This window comes from Telmatherina bonti (genome assembly GCF_933228915.1).
Source record: "Telmatherina bonti genome assembly, chromosome: 11".
NCBI lineage: Eukaryota > Metazoa > Chordata > Actinopteri > Atheriniformes > Telmatherinidae > Telmatherina > Telmatherina bonti.
In genome coordinates this window covers 10,717,505-10,733,933 of record NC_136629.1, presented here as the reverse complement: position 1 = coordinate 10,733,933, position 16,429 = coordinate 10,717,505, and the positions used below count along the sequence as shown (strand labels likewise).

At 46.1% G+C, this 16,429-nt stretch overlaps 1 protein-coding gene across 2 annotated transcripts in view; it reads left to right on the top strand.

The window, feature by feature from the left end:
• The window catches only part of birc6 (baculoviral IAP repeat containing 6), a 120,641-nt gene extending 105,328 nt beyond the window's left edge, over window positions 1-15,313 (top strand). For both annotated transcript variants that reach the window (XM_079248618.1, XM_079248617.1), the window contains exons 69-73: window positions 464-625; window positions 4,416-4,493; window positions 5,420-5,608; window positions 12,761-12,895; window positions 14,115-15,313. In XM_079248618.1, the coding sequence (XP_079104744.1) occupies window positions 464-625; window positions 4,416-4,493; window positions 5,420-5,608; window positions 12,761-12,895; window positions 14,115-14,294 (744 nt within the window). In that variant the 3' untranslated portion in view covers window positions 14,295-15,313. The remainder of the gene's footprint in view (window positions 1-463; window positions 626-4,415; window positions 4,494-5,419; window positions 5,609-12,760; window positions 12,896-14,114) is intronic.
• Window positions 15,314-16,429: the final 1,116 nt, after the last annotated feature.

Below are 16,429 nucleotides of genomic sequence, written 5' to 3'. Positions count from 1 at the left end.
AAAAGCAGCAGAGTTGGAGATGATTTTATGATAGCAGTTGGTAAATAGTAGCATAATAATCTGGACATGAGTAAACCTTATGTAAACATGTAAACAGTTTCTGTTATGTTTGTTTTAATGTCAGTATTTTTCTCCTGAAAGACTAGATGTGAGAGAAAGATGTGCAGATGAGAAGAGGTTTGGTCACTGTGGTCTGTTTATTTCTACAAACTGCTGTTTGTAATGAACCGTTTCCTTGGTTTGGTTGCTCTTCATGCTGCTTTTTTTTTATTGATATATTCATTTTACACCATTTTCACCTCATAATCTGGCATCTGAGGCTGAAAACATGTCTGCATGTTTACTGGGGTTAAAAGAGTTCAGCTTCTACAGGCTGGTTGACATAAAATATAAACACAGAAGGTAGACCAACATAGGCACAGCGTTAATATTTCCTCTGTGTTCTTCATCCTCATGTTTGCAGGTTCTCATCACAGGCCCGGCCGACACGCCGTACGCCAACGGCTGCTTCGAGTTTGACGTCTACTTTCCCCAGGACTATCCCAACTCCCCCCCACTGGTCAACCTGGAGACCACGGGGGGACACAGTGTGCGCTTTAACCCTAACCTCTACAATGACGGCAAAGTAAGTAGAAAATATTCCACTTCCTGAATTCAGATGAGTTGATCCTGTTTGATAACTCCAGCTCACATCACAGCTCACGGCTATGACACCTAACCCGAACCCTTTCATTCAGTTTCACCCTCCGTGGTCCGTTTTTGACTGCTGTTTTTACCTTCATATTCCACCTTAAACACAGTTTACCTTGTTTTTTATTCTTTTCAACACAACCTCACGTGTGATTTTACAGTCTTTCATCGTCCTGACGTCATGTATGAACACACTGAAGAATCTGGGGCAGAAATGTAGAAAATGATGTAGTTACTTTGATCAGAATGCAGAAATCCTTCAGTCTTTTACAACTATTTCCTAAACAGTTGCGTCATCATGAGATGGAGCATGAATGATCTCAGCACCTGTCCACTAAAAGACAGAGAGGACGCCACCAGTTGGACATATTCAGGGTGTGTTAGTCCTCCCGTCCACCAGGAGGCAGCACTTAGTTATGCTTTTGATGGATTGTGGTGATTTTTTTTTTTTCCTCTTTCTCTGAAATCTCACGTCTTCATGTTGTTTGTGATTGGCTGATGAGCTGCATTTTTCCACCAATAGGAGACAGGGTGTTTTTGGTGATATTTTGGTCTTGACTGAATCATGGGACGGCAGTGGCTCAGGTGGTAGAGCTGCTTGTCTCGTGACAAGGGGTTTGAGTCCTGCTCCATTTCATTTGTTCTCTGAGGCACCGTTAAAAGCAATGTTGTGTCAGGAAGGGCATCCAGGATGTAAAACATGCGCTGCTGCGATGATTCGCTGTGGCGTCCCCTTCAGAGGGACAAGCTGAAAGGAAACAACAGCAGCTTCGCCATTTCTCTATTTACCAAACATTATGGTGACGGTCGGCATACTTTACAACAGAGTCATCTCAGGGCACTTCACTGATAGCTGACTTCAGGAAAACCAACAGATTTCATCGATTCTCAGCTACTGATCCAATCCCCAACCTGAAGTCCTCATTTAATCCACATACACAACGAACTAACATCAACTTCAGACGCTTCATATTCACCTCAATTTTATTTTTTATGATCAGAACAATATTAACCAATCTTTCCAACAGTCAGGCAGTGTTTGGCTTTTATCAGCAGTTTAATTTCTCATGTTTGATTTGAAACTAAATGAAAACAAAAAGTGACATCAGTTGAATGAAAACTAGAGATGTCCGATATTATTAGCACTCCAATATTATTAGCATACCGATGTTATTGGTATGTCGATATTATCGGTATGTCAATATTATCGGCATATCGATATTATCGGCATATCGATATTATCGGCATATCGATATTATCGGTATATCGATATTACCGACATATCGATATTATCGGTATATCGATATCAGCGACATATCGATATTATCGGTATATCGATATTACCGACATATCGATATTATCGGTATATCGATATTACCGACATATCGAAATTATCGGTATATCGATATTACCGACATATCGATATTATCGGTATATCGATATTACCGGCATATCGATATTATCGGTATATCGATATTACAGACATATCGAAATTATCGGTATATCGATATTACAGACATATCGAAATTATCGGTATATCGATATTACAGACATATCGAAATTATCGGTATATCGATATTACAGACATATCGAAATTATCGGTATATCGGTATTACCGACATATCGATATTATCGGTATATCGGTATTACCGACATATCGATATTATCGGTATATCGGTATTACCGACATATCGATATTATCGGTATATCGATATTACCGGCATATCGATATTATCGGTATATCGATGTTATCGGCATATCGATATTATCGGTATATCGATATTACCGGCATATCGATATTATCGGTATATCGATGTTATCGGCATATCGATATTATCGGTATATCGATATTATCAGCTGATATTGGAAATTACTTGAATCAGTTTTTATTTTTTTAAAGCCATGATTTTTACTCAGCATGCACATATATATATATCAAACTCTTCAGCTACGTCTCCTCAAACTCAAAATGACAAAATACAGATGTTACTGATATTGTCATTTGTTTGGCACAACTTTCTCCGAATATATCAGTATCAGAAATAAGAGTTGGACAACATCGGGTTATTGGATATCAACAAAAGCATCCCTAATGAAGTCATTTCTCTTCCATAAAAGATTTATTTCAGCTTCTTTATGATCAGAAACCGTCCAGGTGTTTGTCCTTTAACAGTTCCAGCCTGTTTATTATTTGTGATGAAAGACGTTGGCGTTGGATCTTCCCGCGCAGCGTCATCTAGTCTTTGTGCCGCTCCTCCGCCTCCTCCATGGCAGTCGGGGAATATTTTGACTCTGTGTGAAGACCTTCCTACAGACGCCGTAACGTATGAAAATGACAGAGATGCATGCAGGTTGCAGCGTTAGCATCACTAATGAACATGAAAACTTTTTGAAACTGCACCATAACGGTTTTAGTAACAAAGCATGTTGATGAACGTGATTGAAAATGACCCGTGTCATCAGGACACGCAGGGCCGAATTAAAGGAATGAAAATGAGCTGAAATCTGAATGTCATCCCTGTGACTGAAGTGTCAAACGAAGCCTTCATGTCTGAAAACATCCCGGAGAGTATTGCACTCCAGTTTTTTCTTTATTTTTATAAAACGTGACATTTGGAAGCAGGCGTCCCTGCAGACATGGTGATAATGTGAGGTCAAAGTGTGGATCTCCCCCATCAGCTGCAGCTCATTAGGCAGCTGCCGACAGTCCTCACGATGCCGCCTCGCGCTCGCTCAGACAAAGTCCTGGGCTTTCCCACATCCATGGTGGAGAGACAAGCTGCCGTTCAGCCAGTGAGCAATGTGGGAACGCCGATGGCTGTTGCTGCTCCGTCAAGCCATCATCGATGTAAACAGAAAATCTGAATCAGTCACGGATCAGCTGGAACATGACGTCTGGTTGGACTCTGATGGGGAAAGCGTGGATGTATGAAGGTGTGACGTCGTCAGACTGGACCAACCTGCTTATTATAGCGCGGTATTAAAAATATTTGGTCTGAGACTCTTAATAAGAGGAAATGTTCCACATGAATCCAACCTGAATCGATTGAATGTCATCATCAAGCCTCAGGTCGGACGGTTCAGGTCAGCAGGGCGAAGGACCGACACACACCACACTATTCAATTCAATTCAGCTTTATTTGTATAGCGCCACTTCACAACAATGTCGTCTCAGGACACTTTACAGACACATCATTCCGAGCCAGTTCATACATATCCTATAATAGAAACCAACTGATTGCATCGAGTCATGACTTGGATCCAATCCTCCATCCTGAGCTGCACGAGGCGACAGTGGGAAGGAAAAAACTCCCCTTTAACAGGAAGAAAACCTCCGGCAGAACCCGGCTCAGGGAGGGCAGCCATCTGCCTCGACTGGTTGGGGTGGAGAGGACAGGAAAGACAGATCAACATGTACAACTGCACTTATTCAGGAAGACCTGCGGAAAAAAGGAGAAATAAGTTAGAGACGGCAATATTGTAATATATTTATACATTAATATATTAGAGAAATAGAGCGAGGTACTTCTCAGTGCATCAGGTAACATCCCCATCCCCCAAGTAAAGGATGGCTAGACTACCCATAACTATAAGAGCAATGAGCATAACGTGGACAGTTTATGCTGTCCAGTCACCGCACTACATTTTGTTCTTGTTTATTTGCAATCCGGACATGTTTGCAGTCTTTTCTCATGAAGCTGATCCCAGGAATGTCTCTTCCTCAGGTGTGTTTAAGCATCCTGAACACGTGGCACGGCAGACCCGAGGAGAAGTGGAACCCTCAGACCTCAAGCTTTCTACAGGTGAGATTTAGATCCATCGTGGCCGTCTGCGTTGCAGGCTGCAGTCCATCACTGCTCCGTCAGTACACCCCCCACCAGGCTTTGTGTTTGGACAGCTGACATGATGGATCCTTTTCTAAACTCAGGCGTTAGTCAAACCGAACACAGCCTGCCATCACCGGAGCCTCCAGGTTCTGTCTGTTCACACCAAAACCTGCTCCGAACCACTATTTCTGGTCTTTATTTGCACGTAGCGGTGAGGAATGTTTCATCTTTCCAGACGATAAAGTGACCTGGAGCGTTAACGGACTATCAGGGATCCAAAACGGTGCTCGTCTTCATAGAGTGTGTCACACACACCCACGCTGTTATTTGGTTGCCTGTCATGCACACACTCGCATTCATTTCCAGCTTGTATCGATCCGAGCCCGTTGGAAACAGGTCCTCTTTTCCCTGATATCTCTCATTTGCAGGGTGGGGGAGTGCATGGAGATGTCTGCATTGATTATCTTCCCAGTTACCATGTTGTAGATCAATAATGGAAAATAAGGAGGTGGGTGAACTGGAGCCAGGGGACAGGAGTCATCTCTGGTGTCGGGCGCCACCTTCCAGGCCAGCAGATGGTGTTACCTGAAGGTTATGTAGTTTATCCAGCGTGGCTGAGGCCAGCAGGCAGGCCTCCAAGTCCAGCATCATCATCATCAGACGGCGCGATCCAGGAGGACGTCCGCGTCTCCTTCAGACAGCCCAGCTCCTTTATTGGCCATTAATCATAAAAAGCTTGAGGATTGCAGCTTTATGAGGACAAAACATTTTTTCCTCCTGTCTTTGTCCGACGTGACCAGATCATGTCGGAGGTTTGCGGCGTGGAGGACGGCGCCGTGTCTCGGCCTCATGAATCTGGTTTCCATCACCATCTCATGTCTCCCTGTCCTCTCTTCCTCCAGGTGCTAGTGTCGGTGCAGTCCCTCATTCTGGTGGCTGAGCCCTACTTCAACGAGCCGGGGTACGAGCGCTCCCGCGGGACCCCCAGCGGCACCCAGAGTTCCCGGGAATACGACGGAAACATCCGGCAGGCCACCGTGAAGTGGGCCATGCTGGAGCAGATGCGCAACCCGTCGCCCTGCTTCAAAGAGGTACGAGTCCGACTCCCAGTGATCCGTGTGAAGGCTGCAGGGTGCAAAGCCAGCTCCTCGCTCAGCTTGTAGAAAACATGACGTCACACGGGACCCGCTCACCTGCAGCGTCTTCAGTCGCAGCGGTTTCCTTGTAGCGACTCGACTCCAGCTGTGTGTGTGTGTGTGTGTGTAATATAGACTATATATAAAAAGATGGGCGGAGCCTCCGTGACATCACCCGTAGGTTTCTGAAGAGCTGAATTGAAGCTCAGTGGGCGGTTCCTACCATCACCATCTTAGCAGGGGCATGCATGTCGTCTCGCCCGGAAAATATATATATGGGCAAAAGCGGTGGAGCTGAGAGGGGGACTGTGAGCGTCATGGTGGATGATTGACATCGAGTGAACTCTGAGCTTTCTGTAGCTAAGAGTTAACCGAGCTAACCCGGAGATAACAGGAGCTAACCAGCTAATGGAGGTAAGCGGGCTAAAAACCAAGGTTGTTCTACGTTCTTCTGACTTGAAGCAGGAGATTGGTACCTGTCAATCAAAAGGACACGCCCCTAAATATGCCGAACTTTGAGATTAAATTACTTTCAAATGGGCGAGTTAGAAAAAACTTCCCTCCCCCCACAGTTGTCATGAAGGTAAACCTGACCTATTAAACCTAAAATGGATTTTTCTACCAGGCTGTAAACATGTTTATTTCTGCTGTGAAGTTGGTCTTTTTAACATGGGAGTCTATGGGGATTTGCTCTGTTTTGCAGCCCCTAGTGGATGAAGGGGGAACTGCAGTTTTATGCACTTCTGCATAGGCTTCACTTTTAACCTTCGGAGGCTCCGTCCATCTTTCCTTTACGGTCTATGGTGTGTGTATGGAAGATGTTTGTGCATCTCGGTCTGGAAAACGAGTTTGGGGTGAAATCATAACAGACCGCTCAGAGCGCTGGTGGGTGGCGCCTTATTGCTATTCCGGTTAGCATGGTTCATATCGTAACAATGTGGGACTTGTTACCGTCATGTTAAGACTGTTACCATGGTTACGGAATCAGTTCAGCTGAGGTCAAATAGTCTTCAGTCTTCAGACCTTATCAGGTCAATTAAAGTGAACAATGATGCGTCTGATTGGCTGGAATCTAAAGGGGGCGGCTGTCGGTTTAATTGAGTTGGTTCGGCCCGATGCTACGGACGTTAGCTAGCTGCAGTCTGTTCTTCTCTTAATGAATCATCATCATCATCACTGGATCACAAGGCTTTAAAAGTTGAAAGACTGTAAAACATGCTGCGGTTCTGACTGGTGAATCATGAGCTGGATGGTTTCGGGTTGCCCAGCGGGACCTGGGAACCCAGCAGTGAGACTGGACCAGCAGCGCTGATGGAACCGGAAACGTCGGCTCATTTCTAGATGAACGTAGCCTCCAGCCACATCCCTACACTGGCATGAGTTTGGAGCGTCCATCTTCCTGCAATTAGACTGATTTAAACTTTTATCCACGTTAATTCCTGCCAAAGAAGATAACTGAGCGTTGATGTTGATGCCTTCAGAGACCAAACCCCATCGGTCCATCCGTCCGTCCATCCGAGACCAGGTCATGGAGGTAACAGGTTCAGGAGGGAGATTCAGATCTCCCACTCCCCAGCAATGCTCCCTGAGGCGTTCCCAGGCCACAGAGGATATATTTCTCCCTCCCAGGTCTTCCTCTCAGACTCGTCTCAGTGGAATGTGTCCAGGAAACCTCCAGGTGGAGGTTTGCACTAAAAACTCCAGACCCCATCAGCAGCAGCTGCCATCGCTCGCGAACAAACAAACTCCTCCTCCAGAGTCGGAGTGTTTCCCAGCCAGGAGGGAAACCTCCACCCTCTGAACCGAAGCCTGAACTTCAGATGAGTGAAACTCTGATCCTGAGCCATCAGATCCTCTCCATCTGACTTGGATCAAAGAAATCTGTTCAATTAGGATCAAATCAAACAGGATTGATCCATTACTGATGCTTAAAACTCCAAGATGGATCATTATTTATGCGTTCCAGTGGCAACAGGTGGTGCTAATGTGGCGTGACTTATCCATGCTCTGCGAGATCATAGCAGATGTGCACAAAGTTTTCTGTCTCTTAAGTCCAAAAGCCGCTTTTCTCTCTGAGATAATTCCATATAGACATTTTTAAATTAGAATAAAACTCCTGATAACTTAGTTTCTGGAGACCTGGGGATAAAAAAAATCTGCTTTTAAGGCTGGAAAACGAGGATTTTCAGAAGTCCATGTGGACGCATCGAATCCCATTATTCCAGTAATCTGATTACTCCCAGTCTGATGATGATGTGAACAGGCTCAGACACAGCTCCGCGTCCCCCTGCTCTAAACACACACACTCCAACCGCCTCGGTGGGATTTATTATTTGGCTTTTAGTTTAAACAAGATGTTTACGGCTCGGACTGCGTCACATTCGCTCCTCTGCCTTCTTCACGCTCGCCACTTTATTATCAGGCTCCAAACACCACACACACACATGCACACACACACCAGCTGTGCCTCGCGTCTTCATCCTGCTGCATGCTTTAAACGGTCCACGGGGGGACGGAGGGTGCTGAGGAAGATAACCATCTTTCAACTCGCTCATCCAGAAATGTCAGGATGGAGGAAGAGGAGGAAGATGAGTGATCTGCGGAGGAAGAGGAGAACGAGGGATGAAGTAGATTCAAAGACGGAGCGATGTCCTGAATATGGGTTTTGTTCTTCCATCTTTCTCCAGATCCCAGCTGGATCTGAGGAACGTTCTGGTTAATGTTGCCTGAATGTATTTAGTTTGGTAGAAACATTTTGCCAGATGCTGACACAGTTAGGGTTCCACACGTCACACGACGCTTCATACGTCTATCTTCCAGAGGAAGCGCTCCGTTTCAGGATGAAATATTCAGATAAAATCAGGCTGGCCGCACGTCACGGCCTGCTCTTCGGAAGGCGTTCGCACACAGAGCCACGATGAGATTAAAAAAAGAAACGAGTCGCCGTGACGTCCGCCAGCGAGTCGGGGAAACGGAGGTCTCAGCAGAACACACACACTTACGATTCACTTAGTTTCTCCCGTCAGCTTTTCTCACCTCTCTCCTTTTAGCAGCTTTCAGTCCTCAGAGAAAGACGGCTAACTCTGCTCATCACCGCCACTCTGCATCTTTTCTGTCTCTACGCTTTCCCGAGTCGTTAACTCTGCGACGACGTGAAGGACGGGATCTGTAGACACAACCTGCAGAGTCGGAGGCCTCGCCACGATATCCGCCTGCTGAACCTGCAGCTTTCTGACTTCAGGAGACGCAGCCGTGACAGATTCTGCCACTTAAGCTCATTCTGTCAGTCCTCATGAGGATCCATCGCTTGAATTTGAGGGTTTTGGGAGTAGCAGCAAGCGGCGTCCTCGCCATGACCCAGTATGGCGGCTGCAGATCTGCCCTGCCTCCGCTCTGCGTGCTTTTCATATGAACACATTTCCTGTAGAGACCGTCTTCCAGACTGTCCTGGAAGACGTCCTCCACGTGAAGCCGTCTTGTAGCCGCCTGATGTTGCTGCACAGCTTCATCAGCGGCCGCCTCCTCCTCCTCCTCGGCCGCTCCAGCTCGGGACAGATAATGTTTGCTGTCAGCAGCTGTCACCGCTTTCCTACATTTATCCATCATCCTGACCTGGTTTTAAACTGCTTCCTGAAGCTGCGCTGATGGAACGAAGAGACGAAGCTTCCAGGCAGGAAAAGTCCTCAGAAGAAGCCGAAACATCTCCTGCTTCCACCTTTGGCTACTGGTTATACTGGTCACGTTTCCAGTCGCGTGTTCCTCTGCTGTCAGAAACGAGCCGGAGGAGCTCATCTCTGCTCTGACTGTTCGGATGGGAACCAGTTAAACCAGCACCACAGACTGCCTGAAAGGTCTGTAATCCTGCATGTTCCTCCTGATCCGAGACGCTCTGCACGCGGAGTTTCTGTCCACGCCGTGACTGATGAGCACGTCCACATGTCTGGCGGCGCCCTCGGACCATCACATCATGTCTGTGGCCTTCATGGTCTTCACCTTCCCACACCAGCGGCGTCATCTCCGCCATGCTTACCATATGTGACCTTGAAACATGGGAACCCCCCCTCAGCGAATCAGCGGCAGCCATAATAACTAATCGCTCCCTCGTCCAGCAGCTACAGACGGATCCTCCCTGCACACGCTGCATACTGATGCCTCTCCTTGGCAACAGTTGCTAGGAAGTGAAATGGAGAGGCAGAAAGGGAGTGAAGTGCAGATGACTGACATCATCCACTGAGCCGTGACGTCGTTATGATGTCAGAGGAGGAGATTTCCACACGCTGGAGACTGAAAGGGACGACCGAGATGTTCCAGCTGAGCTTCACTTCACAAACAGACCAGATGGGATTCCTGACGGTCTGGAGGGTGTTCACAAAGACTGGAACAAAACCCAGAAGAAGAAAGCACGGTGAGAAAGCACGGTGAAGGTGAAGGAGAGTCTGCTGTAGAAGTTCCAGTTGAAGCTGGAGCGCTTTTCCCTCCTCATTTATACTGGGTTTACTGGGTACATGTGCAGCCATCGTGTGGCTCTCCAATGCTGGAGGGTGAAGTGTCCTGACCAGGGGCACAACGGCAGGGGGAGTAGCATTCAAGCCGCTAGTGGCTCTCTGTCCTGTAACTTCATTACAGTATAAACCAGTCCGCCGTCTGCTTTGTGTTTTGCGCCATCTTGCGGTTTTGTCTCGTAGTCTCGTATGCCATTAATGGGCATCAAGGTCTCGCCTGTTGCTCCACGTTAAGCTTAACAGCAACGTTTACCTTGGGTTATAACATCCAGTGTTTCCTCTGCCTGACAGAGGAGGATGTTCCTGAAAACACACCGCCATCAGTGGAGAGATGGTAACAACCACTGCCCCCCCTCAGTGTCACACAGTAAAGCTGTGTTCATCTTTTACCCCCAAGTTTTCCACCTGTCCTGCCAGAAATGCCTCCTCAGCGATGGCAAAGGGTCCGCTTCTGGTGTTTGCCGGGACTATGAAGCCGTCAGGATTCTGCCTTGTGTCTGAAACATCCCCAAAATAAACTAAGCCCATCTTTACAACTGCAAAGTCTGTATAATGTTGGTCTTAAAAGAAAGCTGAGAAGTGTCAGAACTGAGACAGAGTAGAGTAAATTCACCTGGAACACAGTAGAAAATGTAAATAAATTCTCATGTAAAAGAAAAGCCCACAGATTTCAGTGAAAACCAGGTGGTAACCCAGCTCATCCAGGAATGACTGGAGTCATGTCTGATGAGGAACTGTGCTGCAGTAGGAGGTAAAAAGTAAAGCTGAGGCCGTTTCCAGGTGTTTAACAGAGGTGTTACGTAGGTAAATCTCTCAGGACTCATCAGCTGATGATGAAGATGATGATGAAGATGGAGATTTCTATCACCTGTCAGAGTCAGGAGGATCCGAGGACAGACCCTACATTCACCTTCGAAACACTATGAGGGTCCAGGAAGAAGTGAAATCCACGATAGTGTATGATCGGACAGAGAATTATAAAACCTCCTTCATCTCCATGGAAACTAGCATGGACCTTCATCTCCATGGAAACTAGCATGGACCTTCATCTCCATGGAAACTAGCATGCATCACTGCAAATAACTAAGGACCACTAAGATCACGGTTTAAAGAAGGGTCCGGACCACTGCAAAGGCAAGGACCATGTTGTGTAGGGTAGTCTCTGTGCTGGTAGACTGAGTTCGCTTCTTTGATCCAGATCAGAATCTGAATCCTTTTTGGCGTTTACATTACTCCTAAACGAAGCAGACTATCTGAGCAAACGGACTGGGAATCCAATTTTAAAAAGGAGTGAGGCCCAACATAGTTTATGATATAAAGAGAAAATATTTCACTCTAAAACCTCCTTCATCTCCATGGAAACCAGCAGGACCTTCATTTCCATAAAAAAAAAACCTGCAGGACCTTTGTTACCATGGAAACCAGCAGGACCTTCATTACCATGGAAACCAGCAGGACCTTCATTACCATGGAAACCAGCAGGACCTTCATTACTATGGAAACCAGCAGGACCTTCATTACCATGGAAACCAGCAGGGCCTTCATTACCATGAAAACCAGCAGGACCTTCATTACTATGGAAACCAGCAGGACCTTCATTACCATGGAAACCAGCAGGGCCTTCATTACCATGAAAACCAGCAGGACCTTCATTACCATGGAAACCAGCAGGACCTTCATTACCATGGAAACCAGCAGGACCTTCATTACCATGGAAACCAGCAAGATCTTTATTATTCCATTCAAACAAAGGCAGAGGAGACACATTAACATAGTTTTTAGAACTGAAATAAAACTTTTTTATCACAAAACAGCAAAAGTAAGACATGATTTCTGATTCTGGCTGCTGGTTCCCATGAGACATGAGATGTGAGACATGAGACAGACATGTTTGTGACCAGCAGATTCTCTGCTTTCATCTGACACCCTGTTTGTCTGACAGTGATGTTCTCAGGTTTTCTGCTTGAGGTTTGAACTGTGTTTGGTTTGGGTGCTGATGCTGGTCCAGACTTTGAGCCCAGTTTCTTCCCATCATGTTGCCATGCTACATGTTAGCGTTGCTGCTTCCTGGTGTCTCCAGACATCTTCTGGGCTGTAGGACCTCATGCTTCTTCCTGAACATGGCTCTTATCAACAACAGAATTACCCTCAGCAGTGTGCGATCATGCTGGTGTGATCAGATCACTTCTGCTGTTCAAAGCAGGAAAACTGGTTCACCCTCCGCGCTCCTGTCATCCTCACTCTGAAGTTCAGACTTTAAACCTTCTCCGAGGTCGGCTTTGACATCAGTCGGCCGCGGGAAACCTGAGATACGATCACAATTATTTACTGTAAACAAGTGTGAAAGCGGCTGGTGTTACTTTTCTTTCTATGTATTAATCAGTGTTTATTTGATCATGGAAAAAGCCGACCAATGAGCTGATCCTACTCGCTGAATGTCTTCCGTTCAGATCTGAAGATTTTATTTTATTTTTAGAATTTATGGGTCCAGTACGTGGAGAAGTTGTAAGGCAGCTAAAACACCCCCCCTCGAGCAGTTTCCTGCTTTCTGGTGTGAGTACAGAAAGATGTGTGTGTGCTTAACTTGGATGTTTGTGTGTTTCAGGTGATCCACAAACATTTCTACCTGAAGAGAACGGAGATCATGTCTCAGTGTGAGGAGTGGATCGCTGACATCCAGCAGTACAGCAGCGACAAGCGGGTCGGCCGCACCATGTCCCATCATGCCGCTGCGCTGAAGGTAAGTAGGGCTGGTCGGTTCTGTTTTACCGGATCCGGTCTCCTCAGTCTGCAGACGTCTCGCTGGAGAAACGGCTTCTCCTGTCGCCTGTCAACACCTTCACATCAAATCCTGCAGATTTTCATTCATTCATGAATAGTTATTAGCTTCCTAACCGGGAACGTTTTCCGGATCTGACCAGAACCTTCTAGACTCGACACGCTCCAAACCGTAAAAAGTCTCTTCTTACACTTTGCTCGGGAAACCCGAATGGCAATCAAGCTGGAACTGTAAACTTAACCGAGCCAGAACCCCCGAACTTAACAGAGCTGGACACTTTAAACTAAACCTAGCCAGATACCCGAATGGAAATTGAGCCAGAAATCCAAACTTAACTGAGCCAAAAGCCCGAACTTAACCCAGCCGGAAACCCAAACTGAAATCGAGCCAGAAACTCAAACGGAACCAAGCCAGAAACCCACACTTAACCAAGCTAGAACCCTGAACTTAACTGAGATGGAAACTTCAAACTAAACCTAACCGGAAACCCAACCGAAACTGAGCCTGAAACCCAAACTTAACTGAGCCGGAAACCTTGAACTTAACCAAGCTAAAACCCTGAACCTAACCGAGCAGGAAACTCGAACGAAACCAAGCTGGAACCCCGAATTTAACCTAGCCAGAAACCCAAACGGAACCGAGCCGGAAACCAGAATGGAACTGAGCCAGAAACCCACACTTAACCCAGCTAGAACCCCGTACTTAACTGAGCTGGAAACTTCGGACTAAACCTAACCAGAAACCAGAACGGAACCGAGCCGGAAACTTCGAAATTAAGCTAGCTGGAAACTTCGGACTAAACCTAGCCGGAACCCCGAACTTAACCGCGCCGGAAACCCGAATGGAACTGAGCCCGAAGCCTGAACTTAACCGATCCAGACCTCTGAGTTTCCGAGCAGTGGGAGCACCGTCTGCAGAGGGTTCTGGACGATCAGCTTTCGTTGCCCAGCAACCTGTTTCCTTATGCTTATCATTTAAATATCATGTCTGAAAATTTATATTTAAAACAGTTTTGTAACAAAGTTTTATTTATTTTTCTGTGGAATTTCGTTTCCTTTCATCCATTTAGATTTTCATGCGTCTTGGTTAGCCGGAAGGAGGACAGACAGCCCTGCTTGTTGTCTGTCCTCCCTCCGTGTCGCTTGTCCGTCTGACGTCTCGCCGTCTTGTCCTCCTGCAGAGACACACGGCTCAGCTCCGAGAGGAGCTGCTGAAGCTCCCGTGTCCCGACGGCCTGGAGCCCGACGGGGACGAGTTCTCGGAGAAGAGTTCCTCCCTCATCCTCAAAGAGCTTCCCGCTCAGGAAGCAGAGAAGCCCGGCGGCAGTCAGGACGCCCACTGCAGCGAGGGCCAGCTATGAGCCTTCCCCTCCCCCCCCCCCCCAGCATCTCCTCCCCCTCCTCCTCTTCCTCATGATGATGATGATGATTATGACAACCCTTTCAGAGACTTTCAGACGGCTTCAGAGCGCCCGCCGTCACTTTGTCAATATTTGTATGTAAAGATCTCGTAGCAGCGCAGCGGGAGAGACGAACTGGGAGCGATGCTACGCCCTCATCACAGAGTCAACAAACTTTTATTTACCTGTAAAAGAGTGTAAACATTTTGTGCTTTTTCCAATTGTGAAATAACCACTGATTGGTATGTTATTAAACTTGTTTATGTATACATGATGGCAGAGGAACGCGACAGATTATATAAGGGAAGAAACCTTAGAACGAATGTTTACTGAATGTTTATTTCTTTATTTTCTCATGTTGACTGATAACAGCTGGAACCCAGGAAATCCTGCTCAGTTTAAGGAAATGGTTTAAAGAGAAAACCGGCAGGTTACCTAGTCAGAGATGAAGCCCCGCCCCCTCCCCGGACCTCCACGCTCCCACTCAGCCATCGCTACGTGGGATTTCTCCAGGATCAAATCCACGTGACGGACCTTCTTAACGCTTATTTTCCCTTTTTCCAGGCTCCAAATGAAACCGCTCCGCCCTGCTTAGGATAAACATCCGTTGCCTCTCCCAACTTTTCCATGACTGCTTTTCCATGGACACGCGTAGATCAGCGGACTGTGTGTCGGGGCCACGTGGGAAAGCTGTTTTAAAGGCTTGTGCATGTGTGTTTTCTGTGCGTGTGCAACAATCCCCAGTGAGATGCAAAGCTGTGATGTGCCTTTGATCTACACCGTACCACCAAATACTCCAACAGAGTACCTTTACTCATTTCTCTGCTCTTTCTACAGAATCTGCTCCGTCTGACATGAAAAACTGCTTTGATCTTTTTTTATTATGTTAAACTCCGATGAACAAAGAAAAAAATGCACTTTCTATTTTACTCACTCCTTAGAGCGGTCACATACTCCTTTTGCTAGGACATTAAATGGAGCTTGAAAGTAAGCGCTGAGTGGATGCTTCTTTCTGCTTGGACAGGAACTGGTTGTCTTCTATGTGATGAGCGAGCAGATGGTTACCGATGGTTACTCAGGCCGCTAACCCCCCCCCCCCATCACATCAGGAGCTTATTATCATGTTTATTTACATAAATAAATAAAATCTACCCGGCCATGAAGGCGGCTGTCCCCAAAGTTCAGCAACATTTTCTGCCTGAAAGCTGAAGTTCAGGCGACGACCAGTCTGAGAACAGGAAGTTAAACTCCTCCTCGTCGTCATCTATACGGCACGATGGGACGGCAACAAACCAGTTTAACCAGTTAGTTTTACACACCAAGTCGGCATCTTACAGACTGATGTTCTAGTCATCAACAGGTGGAAAATACAAGACAGAAGATGCTATTTGTATTTGTAGCTGTATTTGCCGCGTCGGCGTCTACTGAGCAGCTTTTTTATGTGCTCATATGTCTTCATCCCCTTTCATTAAAGAAAAGGCTGAATTTACAACAGTCACTCAAAGAACTGGAGACTTAAAAAAGGATTTACTGTTTTTTCATTTAATTTAGTTGAAGAAAGAAAAAAAAAAAACAAATGTGTCCTGGACAAATGAGAGACTTTTCTGTTGAACAGTGGAACAAAATACCTGTCAACAGGTGCAGAAGTCTGACTGAGAGGAACAGAAAACACCTGACTGGAGCGGAAACATTAAAGGATTGTTCTACTAAATATTACTTTATGACTGATGGAATATGTAATAAATTATCTTATTTGTTTGCTTTTTAAAAAAATATTTCTATTGAACCAGAATTAGAAAATAATGTAATGATTTTCAAAATGTTTATTATTACTTTAGTCAATTTCATCTTATTTTACAGGCAGCTGTTTTTTTCCTTCTTTAATGAAAGGGGATGAATAAATATGAGCACAACTGTGTATTTACAGCCTAGTGGTGAGTAGCATCGTAACCAGCGGGAAGTAAACGCAGCATCTGACCTACAGAAGGAGAGTCGCAGTGAAAACCGGCAGGAGACAGAAAACGGTCTGGCATCCCATGCTGGCGGCGTTCTTTTCTTCATCATCAGCTTCATCAGTTCAACTTCCTGTTTTTACA